The 23,389-nt window shown below is 46.2% G+C and overlaps 1 protein-coding gene across 1 annotated transcript; it reads left to right on the forward strand.

Annotated features, from left to right (window-relative positions):
• The first annotated feature begins 4,691 nt into the window (after positions 1–4,691).
• Positions 4,692–23,016, forward strand: LOC119701962 (translation initiation factor IF-2-like). The gene is made up of 2 exons (XM_038139283.1): positions 4,692–5,404; positions 22,819–23,016. The coding sequence occupies exons 1-2, from the start codon at positions 4,692–4,694 to the stop codon at positions 22,844–22,846; spliced, it is 741 nt and encodes a 246-aa protein (XP_037995211.1). The 3' UTR covers positions 22,847–23,016.
• Positions 23,017–23,389: the final 373 nt, after the last annotated feature.

Consider the following 23,389-nt stretch of genomic DNA (forward strand, 5'->3'; position numbering starts at 1 on the left):
AGAAGCTGAGCGGTGTCTGAGAGTCTCTGTCTACAGCTCAAACAGTTGGAGAGTGAGCTGACAGGAGGCTCAGCCCAAGTGAAAAGCCCTGTGGCATTTCCCGTATGTGCGGCTCCTGCTCAGCAGCAAATGTGGCCACACGCAGCCTTGGCGGCCTGGAGAGCCCCGGCTGCCTCTGGCTTCGGGAGCACAGCATCCCCTCTGTGCCGACTCCCTCCCCACTGGTTTTGGGTGAGAGGGAAAGTCATCTTTGGCCTTGAACAGGTCCCCAGGGTCTGCCTGCAAGGCAGAGCTCCTCCCTGCTGCCTGGAAGTCTGCAGCTTCCTGCTTCAGCTTCCCTAGTGACTGTAAACCCTGCTCTCAGAAGGCATAACAGGAAAAATAAAAGTGCCAGTGAGCTCCTCCCTTTCCAAGAGGAGGCACTGACTATCTCCCTGAAAGCAAAATTGGACTCCCATCTTCACTGGAGGAAGTGTAACAAAATAGAATTAAAGTATATCAGCAGTCTATTTTTCCTACTTATTCTCTGCCTTTTCCTATATTACTTCTTTCCCTTCTTCATGATTTACTAATATTTATCCTTTTCATGCTATTTCATTTTCTCTCCTTTTCTTGTAAAAATAAAAATTCCAAACTTATTAATTCCTTCGTTTTTCTGTAGTTTCCATTTTCCTATTCCCTTTAGCATCTGCTGTACTCTTCTGCTACCCTTGTCTTTGTTCCACTCTCTTCTCATCCTTTCTTCTTCATCCCAGAACTGGGATGAATTGCTAAGGGAATCCAGGTACAGACAGTGAGTGACCCCACCATGGCTCCTTTGGGCTGCCACAACAAACCTGAGATGGAGCCTTTGCCAAATGGTGTCAAAGATGGTAGAGATGTAGTGATGGGTGAAAACCCAACATCCAGGACTGAACCTCTCCGAATTTTGGGAATCTTTGAATCTCACTTTGCACCTGAAATTGGAAATCATGTTCTTTCTTTCTCAGTGAAGTGTCTGTGAAATTGTACAAATTCATCTTTGGCAAAAGTTCTGAGTAATTTTTCTGTCTGAGGAACAATTCTTTCTAGGAATAAACGCATATATATTACTGGATGTGATATAATGAATTGATATAATTAATTCCTCTCAAGGGTGACTTTCACAAGGCTAAATCCTCCTTGCTTAGGAAAAGCCTTCCAATAATAAGTGTGTAAACTACTGTGGACATTTGTTTTCCTTGAAAAGAGGTAGTTTTGTGGACAAGTCCACAGGAAAGTGCCAGAGTTTCAAGAGAAAGCTCTGAGCTGGACAAATTCAGTGGGGAAAAAATGACCACAAGACTCTTGCTGCGCCAGCCTGGACATGGCATGGAGTGTCTGAGAAAAACGGCTGGATGACCTTGAGCTCCCGGTAGGAGGATGTTTACAGAGGATGTTGCCCCAGGCTGTGTGACTGCATAAGGAGGGCATCCTCTTCCTCCTCCTCCCCTCCTAACATGAAATCTCTGAAACAAGGAACAGAGCAGGCCCCAGGGCAGTTATTGCAACAGGACCCAGGGGCCTGGCAGCAGATCCATCAGGGTTTGCCATGCAGGAGGTCTCAGTGGGAAAGGTGCAGTGTAGGGACAGCACTTCTCTTGTGCAGGTCTTTGATGGGCTCTGCAGGAGAATTTGCAGTTAGGGAGAGGTGCAATGGGAAGAGGGAAGAGTGATGGAGTCACTCACAATGAGTCCAGCAGGATGGAGACCAGCCTGATGGGTCAGGATTTCCCCTTGGGTAAAGAGCAGGTGAATTACCAAGAGTACAGTCAAAGATTATGTATCTGTCAATACAAATTACCAGCTTTAAGTCTCCTAGAAGACATACAGTTCTGATTGCAATATAATGTCAGATTTGTCCCAGAAAAGCAATTATTACATGGTCCAGTCATGTCTTTCTGTCAACACAGTGATCTGCTGGTCAACCAGTGAATGTTGATAAGGAAGCCTCGTGGATTCTGATTTTTAATGCTGTTCTATTTTTGTGCTGTTAGTGGCCAGCAAGATTGCTATCTGTCTTTCCTCTCTTGCTTCTTTTTGTAAGAATAAATAAAACAGCAAATATAATTGTCTAGTCTAGTAACCTCACTGCATTTCTGCATCACTTCTCAACCACCAAATGGGCAATTAAGTCTCCCCTCCCAACCATTTGCAAGGGTAGATGCTGCACAAGTTTATATCCAGTGAGGTGCTGCAATTTGCCCAGGGACAGAGAGTACCTGTGCTCAGGAGACAGTGCAGGTAGAGTGGTGAGTGGCAGAAGCCACCCCTGTCCTTACCCAGTGGTTTGCAGTCCCTTGTGGGCAGCTGCCAGGGCTGGATGTGTCAGTACTGGGGCACATCGTGGCTGTGGTTTCAGCTCTTTGTGCCCCTTTGTGCTGCGCAGCCAAGGTGCACAGACAAAAATCTTTGCAGAAGACAGTTTTGCTTCTATAAAACTAAACATTCTAGTTTTATATCTCAAATATAGTGTGATTTGCATAAATTTATTTGCCTGTTTGATTTGTGCCTGCATAAGCCTATCTTGAGGAAATTATATTTTCAAAAAACAGATTATCAGTGAAATTACATATGGATTTCCTATTTTAATCAAGTCTTAAATTCTAGTATTACAATAAAACTCTACTTTAATAAGTGTCCTCCCTGCCTTATGCTGTCTCCCATATGTCCCATGAGCTAGTCAGTGACCCACACTCTAAAGGATTAGTCAGATGATAGTAATAAGAAAATAGGTTTTATTTTTGCTCATTATTTCTTCATATGCTTACTACCTTCAGCAACCTCATCACAAATCACGTGAATGGGTTTCTCCAAGCCACTGTCACTTGGGGGAGACTGCATATCAGATCTGTGGTCTGACACAATTGTTTCTTTATACAAACAACATATATTGTGCCTCCTAGGAGATTTAGGATAATTAATAATAGGAAAGGACTGTGAGTTTTGGTTTCAAACAAACAAGGAGGCCTCTTAGATACAAGGGAAGCAGCTTCTTTAGGAGACCCTCTCTATCTGAAGTGGGCTTAGATTCATTGGTGGGAGCGCTTGGGAAGAGGATGAGCAGACCTGCTATGGGACAGGGAAAACATGAGCTGGGAGTTGTGCTTTGAGGCATAGAAGTGGTGGGGGTTTCCTCCCCCCAGCCCTTCAGTAACTCTGTCTCTAATTATTTTTTTAACATATTAATGATCATTGAAAATAGCAGATATCAGATATGTATTAGCTACCAAGAAACAAGCATGGCCTTGAATAAAAGACATATACATGATTACTGCCATGGGGTTTGTTGCTGACATATTTTTGTTGTTGTTATTGTATATTTTATTTGGTATGGAGCTGCAATGGACAGCAGCAAAGCTTGACAAGGCAGTGGTGAAAGAGCTCTGTAGGGCATGAAATTTATGGGCTTGATTTTTGCAACATTTATTCTGGTGACATAGGTTACCACTACAGTAAAAGTAAGTGTTGTATTGGCATGACTATATAAACTTTTCAGAGAAATTGAAATAAAAATGTAAAGTATTTATGTGGAAAATGGCCCTTATTGCTTTGGTCTTCATCTCCTGCACATTCTGTGCCACACCTGGTTGCCTCCTGTGCAGTCCCACAGTCTGCTCTGCACCACGGGTACCTTCCCCTGAGCCTTCACACAACTTTGCACCATAGGCACTGCCCAGAGCCTACCTTCCCAGCCACCCTGCCCAGAGCCCACCTTCCCAACCACGCTGCCTGCACCTTCCCAGCCACACTGCCAAGAGCCCACCTTCCCAGCCACACTGCCCAGAGCCCACCTTCCCAGCCACCCTGCCCAGAGCCCACCTTCCCAACCACACTGCCTGCACTTTCCCAGCCACACTGCCTGCACCTTCCCAGCCACCCTGCCCAGAGCCCATCTTCCCAGCCACACTGCCTGCACCTTCCCAAATCCACCCCCACACACAGAGACAGGAGCTGCGGCTCCCTTGCCCTTCACGGCACATGCGGGTGGAGGTGGGTCTCAGGGAGTGATGGGGGCGGTGTTAATTGGGACACAGACACTCAGAGGGATGGAGGAGAGGGCCAGGAGCCTTTTCTGCTCCAGACAGACCATGTGAGCACACGTGCCAGCTGCCTGGAAACCCACTGCGTGCTGTTGGATTACATGGTTGTTTGGGGGGTTTTGTGTCTAAACTGGGTGATGCAGAACTGGGAGAGATCAGTGGGAGCTGATCCACAGAGAGTCAGAGTGAAGAGCCTTTACTGTTGAGAAATGGCAAACAAGTCATGGTGACCTGTGTATGGAAGACCTGAGAAACAACTGCATAATTTTATCTGGCAGATCCTTGAGGATATTCAAGTGATCCAAATTTCAACATAATCTTTTTTTCTAATGGGTGATGCATGGCAGGAGGTAAAGAGACATGGAGATGGGCAAGGGAAGTTCCAGGCTCTGGACCTCGTGAATATCATCACCCTGTGGTTTGGACTGCTCAAGGGAGTTGGCAGGAGGTGACTGGACGGAAAAGGGCAGCGGATTAGGGAGGGGACCGGGATGTGGAGTGGGGAGGAGAGTTGGGTGAGAGAGACACAGGACTTGGAGGCAGCCCAGGGTTCCCAGGGTGGGTGGTGGGAAGGTGTGTGGAAAAAGGAGGAGGCTGAAAACAGGGCAAGAGAGCTCGCAGGGACACTCGATGAGACAAGTGGGAAGGGTGAGGGAGCGGGAACCACAGCTGCCCTCCGGTGTTAGCTGGAAATGCTACAAAATCCCGTTTCTACCCACAAAAGCACCGGTTGTGTCCCTGCACAGGACAGCACTGTGCAGAGGCGAGGTCTCCAACCTCGGCACTGCCCCGCTCCAGCCGGGAACGGCTCGGGGAGGCGGCGCGGCCAAGTCCCCGGCGCCTCGCACGGGCACGGGCCGAGGAGCTCGGCGGAGCCCGGAGCCGCCGCTCGGTGCCGCGCTCGGTGCGGGGCCGCTCCCCGCCCCACCTGCGCCGGGCGGGGGAGCCGGGCAGGGCCGGGCAGGGCCGGGGCTCCCCCCGACACCCGCGGCGGGGGCGGCGCGGCGCGGGGCGGGGCGGGGGGGCGGCGCGGCCCCGCCGCGCGTGGGAGCGGAGCGGCGCGGGGCGGGCGGCGGCGGCGGCGCTTTGTCCTGCCCACACACACAGACACAGGCAGCGCAGCCGGGCGGGAGCCGGCAACATGGCCGGGCCGGCGGAGGGGCTGCCCGGCGCCGCGCTGCCCGGCTAGCGCCCAGGGGCCCGGCGCTGCCGCTGGGGCGGCGCCGCCGCCGGAGCCCCCCCCGTCCCGCCGCCGCCACCGCCCGCTCCCGGCCCCGCTCCCGGCCCCGCTCCCGGCCCCGCTCCCGGCCCCGGCCGCCGCCGCGCCCCGCCGGGAAGATGAGGTGAGTGCGGGCGGGGATGCGCCGAGCGCCGCGGGCTGGGCGGGCGCGGAGCTCCAGCCGGACGGGAGGGGGGACCGCTGTCCCCCGCTGTCCCCCGCTGTCCCCGCGGTGGTGTCACGCCGTGGGGGGTGGGGATTTCCTGTGCGAGTGGAAGGCGCAGGAGAGGTTAAGCAATGTGGCGCTTCCTAGTCCTTCACCGGATGGATAGCAGGAGTGGGTGGTGACGTTTTTGGCATGTTTGACTGTCAGTGCCTAAGTCCATCTGACAGATTATCTGGCTGTTACAAAAGGCTGTAAGCGCCTGTGAAACTGCCGCGGTGTGCAGCCGCGATCTGCCCGCTGCTGCCGTGCCCTGACGCTGGGATGTGCCAGCCGGGATGTGCCCGGTAATGCCGGGCCGTGCAGCCGGGATCTGCCCGCTGCTGCCGTGTCCTTCAGCCAGGGATGTGCCCGGTGCTGCCGGGCAGAGCGGCCGCAATCTGCCCGGTGATGCCGTGCCGCGGTGTCTGCCCGGTGCTGCCGGGCCCCGCAGCCGGGATCCGCCCGATAGGGCCGGGCCGTGCAGCCGGGGGGACGGCGAGAGCTCCGTCGGGCGAAAGACCCCGGGCGGGGAGAGCGGTGTGCGAGGAAGGGAACGAGGAGTGCAGCGGAGGAGCGGAGATGGGATATTTCTCGAGAGCATCCAGCATGGGCCGTGCCGGGTCTCCCAGGCTCCCTCTCCTCAGGCAGCGGGTGCGACAGCTCGTAGTTTTCCCGAGGTCAATTTGTCAGTTGTGAAAGGCAGGGCAAAAAAAGCCCCACAGCCCAATTTCCTGGTGGAAGGATGGAGGGCAAACGTTGTTTGCTTTGGTTTATACTCGTGCAAACCTCTCTTTCCTTATTTTTTTCGAGTTCACTTGAGCTGTCAGTATCTCGGAGCAACCCAGTCCCTGATTCATCTTTAATACTAGTGAATTTTCCCACTTAATAATTATCTTTAGCAAAGTAAAATTGCTTTGGGAAACCTTAAAAATGGAAATAACAGTTTGAAGCCAGGTATCTTTCTATGGTGCCTGATTCCTGAATTGCATGGTTGGCGTTGCTCCTAGCAAGTGCAGTGGGAGTCCAGAAAAGCCTTTGCCTGCATTTACAGTTACATTTACTCCTGGCACTGTCGTGTGTGTTGAAGACTTGGAGCTGTGTTTAGCCGTTTACATTGCCATTAATTTTTCTCACTTGCCTAAATTTGCATTCTTGGGGTGGGCCAAAAGCACGCCGACCTGCTGTGTCATGTGTCTCTGGTCTCCACACAAAAGGTGTGTCTGCATCAGTCTCATCTGGTCCGATCAGAATGCGAGTCAGAGACCTCCAGGGAGAAGTCAAACACAACAGATGGTAGGGAAGTTTGCCCTTGCTCCCTCCTGCTCACTCAGGAACACAGCTGGGAGAACTTGCCCCATGCAGAAGGGTTGCTAGAGCTCTTTCCCCAGGAAGGCGGAAAGTTGACTTACTGACTCATAAGCCCACCTTTCACCCCGGGGAGGCACCATGGGCAGATTGGAAGGCTGCAATGATGTTGGGTTTCTCCCATTGAAGATGTTCTCCTCCGCATGAACTTCCACAGCTGGTGGTTGCACTTTTTGTTGGAAGAGGGAATAGGGGAGAGAGACCCACCAAGACAGACTGTGAATTAGGGTATCATGATATACCCAAAGTAACCCCACCAGGAGAGCTAGGGCACTCTCAGAGGAGCTCAGCCACAGGGTGTTTTGGAAGGAAAAGGCAGCTTAACTCCAGGAGAGGCTCCAGAACTTCCCCATACCCTCACTTTTGACAGTGATGGAGGGGGTGCTTCTCTAGGTGTACCCCCCAGGCTGCCTCTGCTCCACGGGAGGCAGCCAGAGCTGGTCTGTGTGTGCTGCTGGGCGTGTCCTTGTGCAGCTGCCCTTTCCTGCTTTCCCCACGTGACACTTGGCATCTGCAGGTGCATCACACTTAAAGTAGTCTTTTGTTATAAATGCCACTTTCATACTTAATGCACATTATTATTTTGTTGGATTTTTTAATGGATTCCTGTTTTTAAATGCTTCCATTACAGATTTTTTTCCCTTACATATTACAGACATTACTGAATAGATTGTACTTGTCAGTAAATTTATGTCTGTAAATCACCTAAAACCTTTTGCAATAACAATTCTTGTTTAATAAATACAGGCTGTATAATTCCAAAATACCCTGGCAGGCTATATAAACATTTAATAAAAACCTCCTTGAAACATTTGCTTAAGCATGTGTGTTTTATTTATACTGCTTTTTGTGGTGAATAGATTACAGTGCTATTCTTTGCACTATTGCATTTATGTGATGGTTTCCATTTTTTTATAATTCTTTATGTCTTCACCTCAAAGGTATGAAGTGTGTGAATAGCAGGTGTACCAGACACTTTAGGAATAAAACAGATTATAATAGATGTTCTGCCTCAAAAATGGATTAGGATCCCTGTGTGGAAAATGTTAAAGTGCAGAGGTGTTATTATATTTTAGTACGAAAATAATGCTTTAGTAAAAGAAATGTAGCAGTTACTTGACAGAGGATATTAATTTATTCTTAGAAGTAACAAAATTAGCTCATGTTTGGGAAAATGTCAATGAATATCACTGTGGGTGAAAATAAAATTTTTACATTCTGTCAACAGAGGCGTAACCTGTAATTTCTTAGTCATATCTGTAGTTTATAAGGCATCTGTATTTCAGTGGTCCCTATTCTTAAAAATAAAAACCAAACATAGCATTTTGTGTGTATCCCTGAAAAAATCCATCTCTCTTTTTGCCACGGCTGTAGTGAGTGTACATTTGCTCTCTGTGCTGTGCTCCTGAGGCAATGCTGGGGGGGAAGCTCCCACTTTAAGCGCTTCGTTTTTTTCTAAACAAAACATACAATTAATATCTGGAGATGGAACCAGCCTCTCAACAGGATTATTCAGATTAAAAGTATGCCTTCTTACTTTTTTTGGGGTATAACATGCTTTAATCCAAGCCAAAGTAATGAGTTCAGCACAGAAATTGTGGGGGGAAGCAGTGTCACTGAGCACCCTAAAGTTCAGCTAAAGTCAGCCTTTTTGTTCTGAGGTTTTTACATAGCTATCAACTGGAAATCTGAAAAAGATGTTGTATTTAGCTCTAGTTTAAATAGATGGAGCAACTGGTTGAGAAAAAGAGGACTGAATATTCATAGTATAAATCTGTTTTAATAACAGGAAGGTATATACAGTATGCTTCTTAACCCTTTTGTTTTCAGATATAAGCAAACAAAAGTCTTTACATTTATACCAATAAACAAAATGTATTGAGCATTTCAGTGTCCTCCCCATTTTCTATTCATTAAGCAGTTCAAGAGTCTTGCCAATTCGTTCAGTTTGCACAGAGGGTAACTGGAATTGTATGGATGCAGTGTTTTCTAACTTTTCTTCCTTTACTGTTTCTTTCTGTTTGCATCTGTGAAAAACACGAGAGCTCATTATGGTTTTATTTATAATGTCATCAAATTTATTTATAATGTCATCAAATTTGGGGTTACCAACCTCACTGGACTAGTGGATTTTATAGCTCAGTGTTTTCCAGCAGAAAAGCAGGAGCACACCCTGAGATGGACAATGTAATCAAGTTGGCTATAAAATAGAATTTAACCTTGTCACTTAGCAATTGATTTCTAAGCTGGAGCAATATGCCTGTAACTTAGCTAATTTTTGTTTAATTTGAAGGCTCTGTCCTGCCATGTTCTGACTCCTGCTCTGTGCTGTGGCATTGAGGTGTGTGTGGCTCTGTGTTCCTGGGGTCACTTGGGAGCTGTCAGACCACCCTCCACCACCCTGCCTTTGGATGTGTTTAGGTTTTCAGCCTTTCAAGCTGTCTGTGCCACGCAGATCTGCCAGCATCTCTCAGTAGGAAAGCTCCCAGCTCTTTGCCTGTCATGGTTTGGCCAGCAGAATCCCAAGTGTGGGTACTATGCTGCAGATAAAACAATGCTTTTGTAACCTCATCCTTGATCTTCAGAGGGCTAGGAAGCTCTAGCTGCAGACAAACTCGTTGTCAGGAGATTTTGGACCTCCACTGCAGGCTGTGCCATGCTGGCTGTGGCCATGTAAAGGCAGCAGTGGTGTTCCATTGGCAACGCTGGGTTCCCATCAGCGTACCCTGACTGTCAGGCCGTGGAACAGGCAGGCCAGCTGTGCCTCCTTCATGCTGTTATTCCATATACTTTCAACTTTTTTTCCCCCTCTCTAAAATAAAGCATAGATCCTGGACATTTTTTTTGTGCCTTTCCTCATTTTTTTGGTATTTTGTCTTGTATTTTGTAGTGGTATGACTGAGGCTGAAGATAGCCTTTCAAAGGTGCACAGGTGTGTTTAACTCAGTGTTGTGGGTTTGTGTTGTGTCCCTTCTGTCTGTTCCTGGGTCACTCAGTCCATGTTAAACAAGAGATACACTGATACAGAACAGCTCCATTAAAGTGTGTCACAATTAAAGGTGTCTGCACAGTCTGTCTGCACACGGCTGCCTACTTCTTTGGGCACTACAGTACTTCTTTCTTTTGAAGTATTTTACTTTAAATATTTGTATTTCTTGTAAGAAATCATACAAATCTTTCCAGAGTGCAAACACAATTCAGTTTCAAATAATTTCCTGTATCTTGCAAGTTTCGTGATTTCTTTCCTTTTTCTCGTTATGTCATAGCTTCACTCAGTTCTGAGCACTGTGTAAGGAGCAGTATGGAACCTCTTTAGAAAATATTTCTAAAACTACTGCCAAAATGAAATAAATTATAAGTAATTTTTAATCCTAGTAATTACAGAATTCAAATAAAATAAGTTGAAATAAAATAAGTTGAATGATATGCAGATTTTCTTTTTTTGAGAAGGTCATTATAAGTATTTCAGGGTTTTTCATGGAATCAGAACCATAGAATTATTTCATCCACTTTTTATTTACATTTAAGAAAATCTCACTGATGTTTTGGTATTGTCTTTCACTGCAGTAGGTAAGCAGCAAAAACTGCCCCAGCTGTACATTGGTATTGCCCCTATATATTTTTTGTTTTCCTCATAGTCATCATTTGGCAGAAATCAAGGGACCCGCAGTGCTTCTCCTCCTTTTTCTTTTTCTCAGCCTGGTGGCCTGGACTTAGTTTCTCAGGGGCAGGGAGGAGAGGTGGAGGAACTGTGCCACTGTTCCTTGTCTGGGCCTGTTGTTTGCCCTCAGGCAGATTTTGTCTGCAGTCACCTACCCAAGACTTCCATTCCATCTGCTTTTTGATCTGATGTGCCATAATGAGGGGAAAGGACCGAAAACCACCACGACACACTTGATCAGCACACCCCTAGAGCCCTTGTCCCTGTCACAGTGCAGCCCGGATGCCAGCCAGGGAGAAGAGAGCAGACCTCCAGCCAGGGAGAAGAGAGCAGACCTCCAGCCAGGGAGAAGAGAGCAGACCTCCAGCCAGGCTGCCAGGGTGCGAGTCCTGGCAGCACACAGCCTTGCCTGGGTTAATGCACCTTGTTCCTGCTAGCCCACGGGAAGCTTTGCAGGGTAAGGGCAGCCTGTTTCCCAGGAACTGGGCTGCTGGGGACATCTCTGCCCTGAGCTGTGGGAACCTCATGGCTCACCTGGCACGTTTTTCCTGTGACAGCTCCGGGTTCATGTGTGTGTGTGCACATCACCCAGTAACGCTCAAAGGGTGTTTCAGTCCAGGTTGTGACCCTGTGGAACTGAAAACAGTTTAATTATTTTCCCCCCACATTTCTGGCGTATTTAGCACTGCAGAATGCTTCTTCCTGTGAGACTTTGCATTTTTGCATTGGGCAAATGCTTGGAATATTATTGACAGTCTTTCCAAAACTATTCATCATTTGAGAGCTGTAGGAGCATTAAGGGTATCTATCTTTATTAGTGAGAGGAGAGAGAGTGGGCAAGTCCTTACCAAACATTTGAGCCTGGAAACTTTCCCATTTCTGACTATCCAGAGTGCCATTCTGTAATACAACAACCATGATGTTAGGGTGAAGGAACAGTGAAGCATTACATTTCACTGGATATTTCATAGTCCTAAAGTTGCAGAGACATGTGGCCGCCAGAAACTTTTGGCTTTCCTTCTTGATGCAGGCATTCAAGCATTACATTTGTTTCAAGTTCAGTGTTAGTTTATATATTTCTCCTGAGTTCCCATTCTTGTTCCCCTCAGCTGTGCTGGTTTAGCCACTTGTGGTTTGGTAGGATGAGCTGGGTCATGAAGTCTTTACTTAGAAAGAGAGAAGAAAATTCACTTTCCATATGCAAAGGGTGTATATAGAAGTTAGGTTGTGGCAGTGTTCCCTGACACCAGAAATGCTCAAGAAGCCATTTCTTCAGGGAATGCTATTACTACAAATTAAAATATTTCTTTTACTGAGATGCTGCTTCTGTTCTTCCTCTTATGCTCTGCAGACCCTTCCACTGCAGGCTCCCTAGGGCTTTGAGGTGCAAACTGTGTAGCCTAGCTGTTGTTGTGGATGAGCATTTTCTGACTACTAACCATGTTCCCTGTCCAAAAAAGGTATTTTTCACCTGAGTTCATGATGGAGGTGTTTTTACCTGCCCTGAGTTATATATGCTGTTTATCAGGAGTTAAGCACCTTTCTTAAATCATTGAACCTCCCTCCCTGATTGAATTTTCTGTGGGCTTTCATGTGATCACCCTCACAGTCAGCACTGGGGCTGGACCTGTTTTGTAGAATCACAGAACAGTTTGGGTTGGAAGGGACTTCAAAAATCAGTCCAGCAGGTCCCTGTCTTTCCTGTGCTGGGGACCCCAGAGCTGGGTGCAGCGCTGCAGGTGGGGTCTCATCAGAATGAAGAAGAGAGGCAGAATCACCTCCCTCTACCTGCTGGTCAGCCCTGTCTTGATGCAGCCCAGGATTCAGTTGGCTTTCTGGGCTGTGAGCACACACTGCTGGCTCGTGTCCACGTGTGCTGGTTTGTTCTGTGGAAGCTCCTCACCATTGAGTTCGATCTCATTTAGGTGAGCAGTTCATTTCCCAGGCAGTAGGTGTCATTCCTGCAACTTGAGATCTCACAGTTGTATGTCTGTCTTTCTTCAGCTTCACATAGGTGTCAGGATGGATAGACATCTTTTTCTGTGAAAAGAGAGGAAAAGAAAAAAAAAAAGCAAAAGCAAAGCAAGCTGTGTAGTACTGTGACTCACAGTGTGCCATGGGTGCAGGCACAGGGAGATGCTCCAGCAGTTTGTGTTTCTGCAGCAAGGCTGGTCAGTTCCAGTCCTTGTTGTTGGGGTGAGCTCCATGGTGCAGGTCCTTCCCGGGCTAGTCTGCAGCTGCTAAATCTCTTAGCCTTTTTGGCATCATTGCTTTATCTGCTGGAGGATGACAATTCTTACCTGAGAGGGAATTAAGATGATTAAGTAGCTGGGTCTCAGTCTAGCACTGGATTTAAGGCTTAAGTTTGGTCCTGTTGGAGTCCTTGCTTTGCTGGATTGGAGTCTCCTGTTCAAAAAGCATTTCTGAGGATGACAACCCTCTCTGTAGTAAATGCTAAGCATTACAGCAAAGTTCATTATGTATTGCCATCCACTCATTCCTTCCTCCCCTTTCTTCTTTTCCCATTCCCATCATTCGCTGCTTCTTAGTCAGCATGTGTGTAGCTTCCTTCCTTTATCCCTTGTCAGTAAGCCACTCCCTCAGTAATGAGGAGATCTAGAAAATACAGTGAAATGGCATTAACAAGAAGCAGGGCCATGGCCACCATAATCCCTTTAATTGCATGCTGACTGCTTTTCTTTCCACAGCTGTACACGGGTCAGGAGCTTGGCTGCAGCGATGTTCCGAGGGTGTGTGTCTGCATGCAGCAGGAACAGCTCAACACACCCAGGGCTGCTGAATGCTCGGGATGAAAGGGTAGCTTAAATAAGTAAATTCAAGTGTAAAAGCTGCAGTTGGAAATGTCTGTTACATGTGAGTAGGAATATGTCTTCAGCACTGAACAGACTAGCACTGTTCAATTGATGCTTTGCGGTCCAGAGGACATCAAAAGAGAGATCAAAAAATGTCTACAAAAATTTTAAAAATCAGAAACAAGGTAGGTCAAAATCATCCCCATATGCACATATTTAATGCAGTTTCTGTGGGTACCTATTCCTGTTAGCGCCTTACTGTTCTTATTAGCCACTTCAAATATTTTTGATACTAAAATTATTTTATTACATGGCTGTTTTGTCTGTCATTCTAGCTCCCACCTGCCAAACAGTAGTGGGATTTGAGATAATCTGTGAATTTCTTTTTAAAAAGGATTTTTGATTTAAAATGAGAGAAATACTGGACGAGTATATTTTGACAGAATGAGGTAGCTTTAATATTATGACTTTGTCATGAATTAGTGTTGAGTGCTGCAACACATTTGCATGCTAATCTTTCTTTTCATTAACTAAATACATCACATAGGTGAATGTAAGTCTGTTTTTGATCCCACAGCTGTTGAGAAGTAAGGGTTGTATCCTCCAAATAAAGCAGCCTTCTCAGGCAATTAATTTTTTGACTATTTAGTAAGTAGAAGAGAGAAGACATGGACTTACATGTTCATTTTACCTGTATGCTTAATAAAATGTCCTTTATCTGTCCCTGTTCGTTGTCTTGCTTGTCTGGTAGTACGAACCATCTTTGAGAAGGTGGAACAAGGAGTTACATCTCTTCATCACACTTTGGCACATGCAGTATTGTCCATTAGAGGTGCTGCTTTGTCAGCTGTCACCAAAGTGATCCACAGCTCCCAACACCAGCTCAGATTCCACTGGTAGCCCAGTGTTGTGATGGATCCTCCCAGAGCCTGACCTGCTGCCTCTTGGCTTTGTGTTTATTGGTTTTAGTTGGTGCTGAACTGTCAAACGTTAGCTCACAGCACACAGAGCCACACACAGCTGTCTCCAAGGCTGCTGTGCTGGGGGTGATGCCCAGGGATGTCTGGTTCATCACACACCCAGGAACAGGCCAGAGGCACTTGCCTGTACCTGCAGGTCAGCCTGGAGCCATCAGCCTCCATCCTTGGGGATTTCAGCTGCCCACATCTGATGCTGGAGGCAGGGAGAAAGCTGGCTGATGCTACAGCATTAAGGCCTTAATCTTGAGAGGACTTGTACACATTCCTGACCTTATTACTGGGCACGGCATCCTCAGGGTTTGTGAACCTGATTGTGCTGAGACCACTGACCGTGATCAATTTAAGTGCACGTGCAAGTGTTGAAGGGCTGGGGTCTGATGGAGCTGGGAAGGCTCTCTTCATCAATTAGGGCAGAACTCAGCAGGGAAAATTTGCAGCTTTTAGGAGGGGAGACAGAAGTTATTCCTGTCCTCTGCATGGAAGCCCTCACCTTTAACATGTACTAATAGGAATATAAGCATCTTGTTTAAAATGTCCCCCCACCCCAAATGAACAATTATTACCTGAAAACCTGTCAGTAAGTGAAGAACAACCCCAGCCCTTGGGGGAGCAGAGGAAGTGGGCAGGTGATAAAAGGACTAGGTGTGCTGGGAAGCAGTGTGGAGGGCTGGGGCTGCCAGAGCCATCCTAGTGAGGCAGGTGAGGTGGGCCCTTCCCTTTCAGGGGTTCACAAGCAAGAATGGAAAAAAGAAGGGAACAGAAAGATGGTCAGTGTGTTTAGTGTAGCTGAGCAGTGTGTGTGTGTCTTACTGGGGGGTCCCTCAGGCCTTGTTGTATTGACCCCAGGGAATGCCTCCTTGTTTTATATTCCTCAAGATGTGACCCAAGGGTGAGCTGCAAGGGTCTACTTGTCTCTTCTGTCCCGGCTTGCTAAATAAAAATAGTGCTGGAACTGCATGACTGCCAGTCTTTGCAGGAGCTCAAAAAGCCTGAGCCAGCATACTATTTTAAAATTTCATGGTATTAAATATGAGAGTGTTACAGAAATAGCAGAGGGGACACTGAGCCAGCAAGCTAGGGAATGTGGAAACAAGTCTGTAAGAGCAATAAAGGCACACAAGGACATTTCTGAAGCTATGAGGTGTGTTCAGAGGTGTGCAGGGTGAATGCCTTGCGTGTGCATTTAGATGTTACTGCTGCCCTGAGGACCGGTGCAGGTCTGGTTTAGTCAGTTCTCCCACTTTCCAGCTGGCTCAGTCTCCTGAATCAGTTCCCCAAGGAGCTGTGTGAATGTCTGTCAGCACCAGAGGGAGTGGCAGAGGAGGCTGTGATGCCCCACAACCCAGCAGGAGAGCCCAAGTGGAAATGATGCTCCATGTCTGACCCTCCTCGTGGTGCTGATTTCATCCTTGCGAGAGCTCACATTTAGATCATGGCATGGTCTGATTAACCCAGTGGTTTGCTGAGGACTTCCATGCTAAATTGCTAAAAGAACAGTCCCCTTTCCTCACCCAGGTGTGCTTTCTATGTTCTCCAGTCTTTGATCTCTCTGTCACTTTGGTCAAAGTCTGTCACTGCAACCTTAGTTGCACCCTGATGCCAGCTGTCATCTGCTGTTGCTATCAGGGCCTCCTCATCATCCTTTTGCTTCAGAGGTTTGGACACCTTTTGTGACCCTTAAAAGATGATAATCCTGAGTGGACACTGAAAAACAAACAACGCAGCTGAAGGTTCCCTGAAAAAATATTAAAGGTATGCCTGGGTATTAAAGGTTAAGCCTGACCTTGCTAGAGCCCTTGACTTTTATTTGAATGCAGCAGGATTATAATCTAATATCAATTTCCATCTCTGATTTCCCAGCACCCATCTCAGTACGATAGGCCTGAACTGCAGTTCAGTTTCACAGATGGTACCTGCATCACAGAAAATATTAGATGACTGGTGCCCTAAATACGACAGAGTGCATTTGTCTACACATCTGCGTAGACAGAAAAATCTTTTTAATGGTAAAAAGCATAGTCACGTAAGAGGAATGCGGAGGGAGTTTGCTAGAAGACTCAAAGGTGACTTTTTAAGTGTTGGAGCAGGGTAAGCAAAACGAGAAGACCTTAAAACTGTGAATAAACATGGCAACTCAATTTAACATGTCTGCCTAGAGAAGCAGGCTTTTATGATTTTTTGTTATTTTGTTACAAACAAGAACTTTGATAACTGCTGTGTTTTCCCAACAGTAAAAAACATGTCAAATATTTTCGTGACCTGCTATTTAAAAAATAACCACATCAAATGCTTCAGCTTCCTTGAGGATTGTCGTGTTTTCCTTCAGGACATGCATTTCTCATGGCCCATCAACATCTGTTCAGCTCTTGCAGTGCAGGAGGATGAAGTGAAGACTTCCAGGGTCTGATTTTCTCTCCAGCCTCCGGGCACCAGAGTAACTTTAGTGAAGACAGAGACAGGGAACTTTAGTGAAGACAGAACCTTCATGGAGACTGAGCATGCAGCAGCCCTGGCAGTGTGTCCTCAGTGGGGTGCACAGCTTTGAGTACCCCTCTCCTGGGGGGTGAATTCATTGATAGCTCAAAACTGCTGATTATGGGGGGAATTTTTGCAGCATCTCCTCAGGTTTTTGCTGTCTCTCTCTATTCTAAAGCTGTCTGAGCAAGGATTTGAAGGAAAACTAATCCAAATCACCAAAAATGTGAATGTAAAGTAAATTAGGTAAACTAAATTAAACCATTGTATATATTATCTGATTCAGCATTCAAGTGACCTTAATTTGATTAAGCTTAATTCACATCACAGTAAATGATACCAAATATGAAATAGGGTTGATTTAATTAATAATGAGTGTGTCTGCAGGGATCTAATGTGGTTTCATTCATTACAGAAATGTTAATTCAGATTACCTTTCTAGAGTTTTCTCATGCAGATAAACCTTACAGGACAGTTTATTTGTTAGGCCTAAACTAGTGTAATTGTGTGTTTATTGCCCCTTGGCTCTAGAAGGACTTTCCCACGGCTCTCCTCATGTGGCAGCTCATGAGCATTTTGTAGTGGGGTGTTTTGTTAAATTGTTAATCCAGGCAAAGGAAATACATCAGTTTTCTGTTGGCTTAGTCACCTTTCCACCTGATTTGTGGCTGCATGGTGCTCCACAGGTGACGACAGGAATGTGAATGTGTTATCAAGGTGGAGAGGGTGGGAAATCACTTCAGGTCAACCCTTTGTACAAGAGACACCCTGCTTCTACCCACGCTCTGCTGGGCTACACAGCACATGGACAGAAGAAATGAGCTTTGTGGGAGTTGCCTAAAGTCTCATACCACCAATTTTGATTTTCTTGGTGTTTAGGTACAGCTGTGACACAGTGCTTGGCTTTGGCTTGTACTCTTTCCCTCTGGCTTTTTGTCTCCTTTGTGCCTCAGTAGTACTACAGAGCAGCATCACCCGAGTAGCTCATGCCCTCAATACACACAGGCTCTACTGACACACTTTCTGACTGCTTGGCTTCCTTTTCTCTTGGTGGCCTTCACGTTCTGTGAGTATATTTTTTGCTGTATGATTATTAAGGGAATGGACACACCATAACTGTGAAGATGGGGGAGCTGAGTGGCTGAGACCCACGGGTCTTTGTGAAGGGTGTTTTATAAGGATGGACTTTGTTTTCAAAGAATTGTGTGAAACAGCGCTGTGATTCAAGTGTAAAACTTGAACTGAAGTACCTGATCGTTTTCAACAATTTGCCAAGTTGAAAATACTGGAGACTTGAGGAGAGGAATGGACGGTAAATGTGAAGTAGATACAGCAAAGATTATGCAATTCCAAAGCTTGGGGCTTTTTTTCCTTTATTTGTTTCTTTCTCTGAATAGGAGTAATCTGGTATTTGAAGAACAGAGAAATTTTCCAAAATATGTCCTGAACCTTAACAAGAACCCTAATTTTGATGCAAAAGCTTCGGAACTTTGGAAAGTGAGGTGGAATATAATATTGTGCTTCAAAATTCACTTGAGGTCCATCCCCAGAGAGCTAGGATATGCTGGCTGTTCCTGCTAGCATCTTCACACCTTCTAGTTTGAGTTTGCACCAGGAATCACTCTCAAATAGTGGCCAGAGCAGTGCTGTCAGCCTTTAGAAGCTTCCCATGATTATTTGGTTCATTCCCTCTGCAAACCAGGCTTTGAAACATCGAGCTGTGCCCACCTCCTCCTGTTGGAATATCTGCACACCCAGACACGTAAACAATGTGCCTCTTCACCAGGCAATGAAAATCAATGAGGCTTTGAAAAGACACACTCTTTAAAGTCATGGCCTTATTTGGGAACTTGCAAGAAGCTTGGCTGTCACAGGAGAATATTTTGGCTCCGTGACAGTTTTCTTTTATATGGTTCTTCAATGAGGAATCTCCTGGCTTTGTGCACTGATAGCTTGCAAGCGTTGTGGGACTTTTTTACTCCTTCCCAGGAATATTTGCTGGAAGAGAAACCAATATGTTGGTCAAAAGAGGCCAAAGACCCCATTTGACCTCTCTTGTCCAAAGGATGTAGAGAAAAGGCAAGTTTTCAAAGATAAAATGAAAAATTCCTGGTATTTCAGTATTCCTGAGCAAACTCACATGTTTTTATCATAATTACTTCTCTATACCCTTTTTATTTCTCACTACTCATTTGTTGAGTGTTGCCTTCTGTTTATGTAAGTGTGGGATTGTTTAGGAGTAATCTGGTCTGGCATCACACTTGTGATCCTTACACTCCTTGGGAACATTTCCTTTATGTCCCTAACACCCTGGGAACTGTGGTGGGATAAAAGAGCCTGCACAATAAAGATAAATAATAAACTGAAGGGAGAGTGTTAGAGACAGAAACATTTTAGACTTGGAGTTGTTTGGGGAGAAAAGAGAGAGGAGAGAGATTATCTCAGCATTTTGAAAGGGTTTCAGAGGAGGTAGTTGAAAGAGAAAGGGAAATTAGAGAAGAAAGGTGTGATTATAACCTGAAAATCACTGGCTGTTTCTGAATCCCCTGTCTATGGTATAGTGGTGGAATATAAAATTACTTCAGAGACTTAAGCTGTACAATTTAGTGAATTCTGAAGGGAGAAGGGCCCTCAGGCCACACTGATGTTGGAGACCTGGGGCACAATGGTGGGCAATGCCATGTGGATCAGTCACAACATGGATACCAGAAAGGACACCCTCAAGCATCAACAATACTCTTAAAAAATTATAGTTTTGGGGGAAATTGAGAAGTTGGAGGAAGAGGGTGATGTCAGCACAGTTTGGCTGTGGGACTGGTACCCATCCTTTCGATTTTGCTTCCCACAAAATACCCTTCTGCCCAGGATATTGAACCCTCTTCTCCAGCATCCTTGTCGGGTTTCCCTTGACCTGTTCTTGCCATTTCTGTGCTTGTAGTGACCCAGCCCACATTTCAGCTCCTTTCTGCTCTGCCCAGTGCCCTTCTGGTCCTGAGGAGGTGGGGAGGCAGCTGCACAGGCTGGGCTCTGTTCCCAGCCCTGCACTGCAGTGACAGAGGGAATATTTGGAGAAGGGAAGGGGGAGAGGGCAGAGTACCTGGGGCAGAAGCAACCTAAGGGTCCAGCATAGTACTAATGTCACTTAATATTGTGCAGCTGATACCAGCCTGAGGTAGCAAAAGGGGCAGTGCCCATGGCAGTGGATGGGAAGGGAAGATTTGTGAAACTTGAGAGAGCTTGAGCTATTTGCAGCCAACGTGGGGAATGCATCTAGGAATGTGAGGCTGGAAGGAGCACGTGTCAGGCTGATGTGCAGTGCTCTGAAAGAGAAATGTGAGTTAAAAATGTTGAGGAATAGGGATTCTTGTCTGTGGCTGGAACCTTAGAAGGAATTTCAGGAGCAAGGGGAATAATTTTTGGATAGTATTTGATAGTTTGTGGTCATTTCTCATTTTATGAGACTTGTGAATTGATTTCCAGAGCCTTGCTATTTCTGTCCTCCCTTTCAAGGTCATTGGGATGCACTGGTTACTCTGTAGCTTCATTCATCAGAAATTAGCTAAGCTGGGATTTAACTAGGATGTTTATCTGGGATGACCTGAACCATTTGCTTCAGGAAGTCATTCATACTTGAAGAGACAAATGTATCTCATGTTAAAGGACAAGTCATGCTCACCTCTCTTTCCCTCCAAAGATGAGGGAAGTAGGATTTGACTCATGAACAAATACTTAATACTTGAAGATACGAGCCAGGGGTCTGTACTGAATTGGTGCCCAGCTCCGTTTCAAATGACCTGGAGTATCCAAGTGCTGGATGTGGGGCTGATGGCCAGAGCCCAGCTGGATGCCAGACCTTGTACACATGCTGGGACCCCTGGATTTGAACCCCAAGCAATGCTAGGCAAGATGGCAGTGGGAATATGCAATGTTTCAGCTGTGGGCATTGCTGCAGTTTGCTGTGGGGTTTGGTGTACAAATATGAGTCAGTGGAACTAGAGCCAGACCACTGTAATTGCAAAACCCACTCCTGATTTCCCCTTCTGTCCTTGCCTGGTCTTGGATACCTCCTTTGTGCAGTTTTGGGATGGACAAAAGTGTATCCCATTGCTTTTGCCAAGGTTGTGACCTGATTGTGGGACAGATTGGATGTGATCTGTGTGGTTTGCCTCTTAGTCTAGCCTAAGTGATGCAAAGGGCCCCCTCAGCACAGGTAGGGAGGAAATTGGTGTTGTACTAAGCTGGATTCATGGTAGTGCAAGGCAATTTGTACTACTGCTCCTTACTTGGCTGTAAAAATGCTACTAGCTCCCCCATGGCTAGTTAATCATGGTTGAATTGGCTAAGCAGGCAGTTTTTTTAAAGACAGAGTGAGAAAAAGGTATCATTCAGTTGAGAAATGATAAGCCATGCAATAAAGCTGGGCAAGTAGCGTGTGTGTGTGACCTCCTGCTCTGCTCCTCCTCCCAAGCTGTCCTGGTTTTTTCTGGCTGGGTCTTGAACAGGAGTGGTGGCTGGCCAGAGCTTAGGGCTGGTGGGACAGGTCACAGTAATGGTTGGATTTGTTGAAGACTGGTTTGGACTGTGCATAGAGCAGAGGTCTGGGGGCTGGCAGAGCCAAAATGAGAATTCAGCCTTCATCAGTAACTTTGCCTCACAGTCCTGAAGCAAATAGTTTACTATTCCAGCCACCACCTTAGAAATCCTGCTCTTTTTAGAGGAGACACAGGAAGATTAGGAGATGCATGGAAAATTCTGGTTATAGAACACAAAAAAGCCTCCCCCTAACATGGGGTCTCTCTTAGTGTTTTGCTTTTATGAATTTTAGTGCTTGTCCTTTTGTTAGGAAATTGAAATTGGTTTTCTCCTGGAAACCGGAGAGCTGATGATGTTCAGATGATGTGGGGTGCTAAATACTGGCTGGGTTCATGGATTGTATAAAGGCTTTTGCTGTGATGTGGTTTTCATAATTTTCATGCATTTGTCTCAAAAGGGTAACATGCAGCTTATGTTACAAAGGTATTTTTGTGTTCATTTTGGCACATCCTTTAATTAAAGTATCAGACCTAACACTGTTTCATTGAAAAAGCCAGCAGATCCCCTTCAATGAGTCCAGCAGAAGCTGAAAAAAACAGATGTGATATTTCTCATCTTCTTAAACAAAAAACAAAACCCACAAATTTTCAATCTTCAGTCTTTTTTTTATATGAAGAACAAATGAGGGATAGAAACGTGATATTCATAACAATATTTTGCAACATAAGCTTCCTGCTTTGGTTTTGCCATAGAATATCATAAAACATTTCTCCTTGCTAGGTCTGGCTCAAAAATATTGGGTCTTGCTGATGCTCTGCAAAGAGATTGGTAAAGTTGGCACATATCCATTGACCCTCTGCAGCATGGCCAAGCCACATGCCTTTCAGAGAAAGCTCCCCTGAGGTTCTCCTGGGTTGTAGAATATACTTGTGGCCACCCCTAACTTTCCTCCAGTCTTAAAGGAAGAAGGCAGTGTGAAGTCTCAACATTGTGGCCTGACTGTGTCAGTGGTTCTGGTTAAAGATGATGTACAATCCTCCTCCCCTGCGTGTGCTTTCCTTAGGGAGCAGGCGTTGTCGATAAGCAAATTCCACAGGAGCTATCACAAAGGGGAGAGGTTGTGGGAATGACCTGGTGCTGCCTGTGGAACATCTGCTGTAGCAGCCAGACACACTTTGGAAGCAAACTGTTCAGTGCCCAAGGGATGGGAAGGTCCTGCTCACAGAGCCAAAGAGCTGTGGAGGTTGGCAAGGACATCTGGAGATCATCGAGTCCAACCCTTGCTCCTGACCTTGTCCTAAGGAGTTCTGAATATCTCCCAACATGCTGATGCCAGCCTTTCTAGGCGACCTGTGCCAATGTTTGAGCAGTCATGGTAGAGAAGTTTCTTCTTATTTCTGAATTGTATTTCTTGTATTTCAAAATTCATACCTAATGCCTCTTGTCCTGTCACCTCTGAGAAGAATCTGACTGTCTTCTTTACCCCCTCATTGTGTATTTTTACAGAGTGCTGAATGTGTCTGTAATGATGTGATATCAGAAGCCTTACTGGAGGCAAGACTTGTTCATGCAGAGTAGGCCAGAACCTGGCCAAGGTGACAGTGGTGTCACTGTCCTCTGGCCAGAAGCACAGCTCCAGTGGCACCACCCACTGTCAAGTCTCTGCTGCCAGCAAGGCCATTTGGGATAGTGTGTAAAAGTGCTGGTGAGTGCTAAGATGTAATGAAGCCTTGGAGGAATCAGAACTTTGTGTGTTCTCATGGGAGTGGGGAAATGTTGTTCTGAAATTGCCACAGCTTAGGTCTGGTGCTGCTGTCAGAAGCTGTTTCTGAATGAAGAATTCCACGGTGCGTGTGAATAGTTCCTGCACATGATCATTCTAATGTCTTTTGCATCAGATGCAAGGGAAGAAAAATCTGTGGGGTTTTTTCCCAGGTTTTTTGGTAGCAGACACTGGTATTTTCTGTGCAGAATAACTTCTGTCTTGCCAGTACCCCTGATAATGAGTCACAAATTCAGGCAATGATGTGGGGGGAAGTTGCTTGGTTTATGGTGGCTGCTGCATCTGACTGCAGGC

Source organism: Motacilla alba, chromosome 5, assembly GCF_015832195.1.
Source record: "Motacilla alba alba isolate MOTALB_02 chromosome 5, Motacilla_alba_V1.0_pri, whole genome shotgun sequence".
In the NCBI taxonomy this organism is placed as follows: domain Eukaryota; kingdom Metazoa; phylum Chordata; class Aves; order Passeriformes; family Motacillidae; genus Motacilla; species Motacilla alba.

What these genes read in the sequence shown, in the direction of transcription:
- LOC119701962 (XM_038139283.1), top strand. Translation starts at nt 4,692, where the DNA reads ATGAGACAAGTGGGAAGGGTGAGGGAGCGGGAACCACAGCTGCCCTCC. An exon ending in CGCCCCGCCGGGAAGATGAG is followed by an intron (nt 5,405 to 22,818) that starts GTGAGTGCGGGC and finishes GTATTTTTACAG; the next exon opens with AGTGCTGAATGTGTCTGTAA.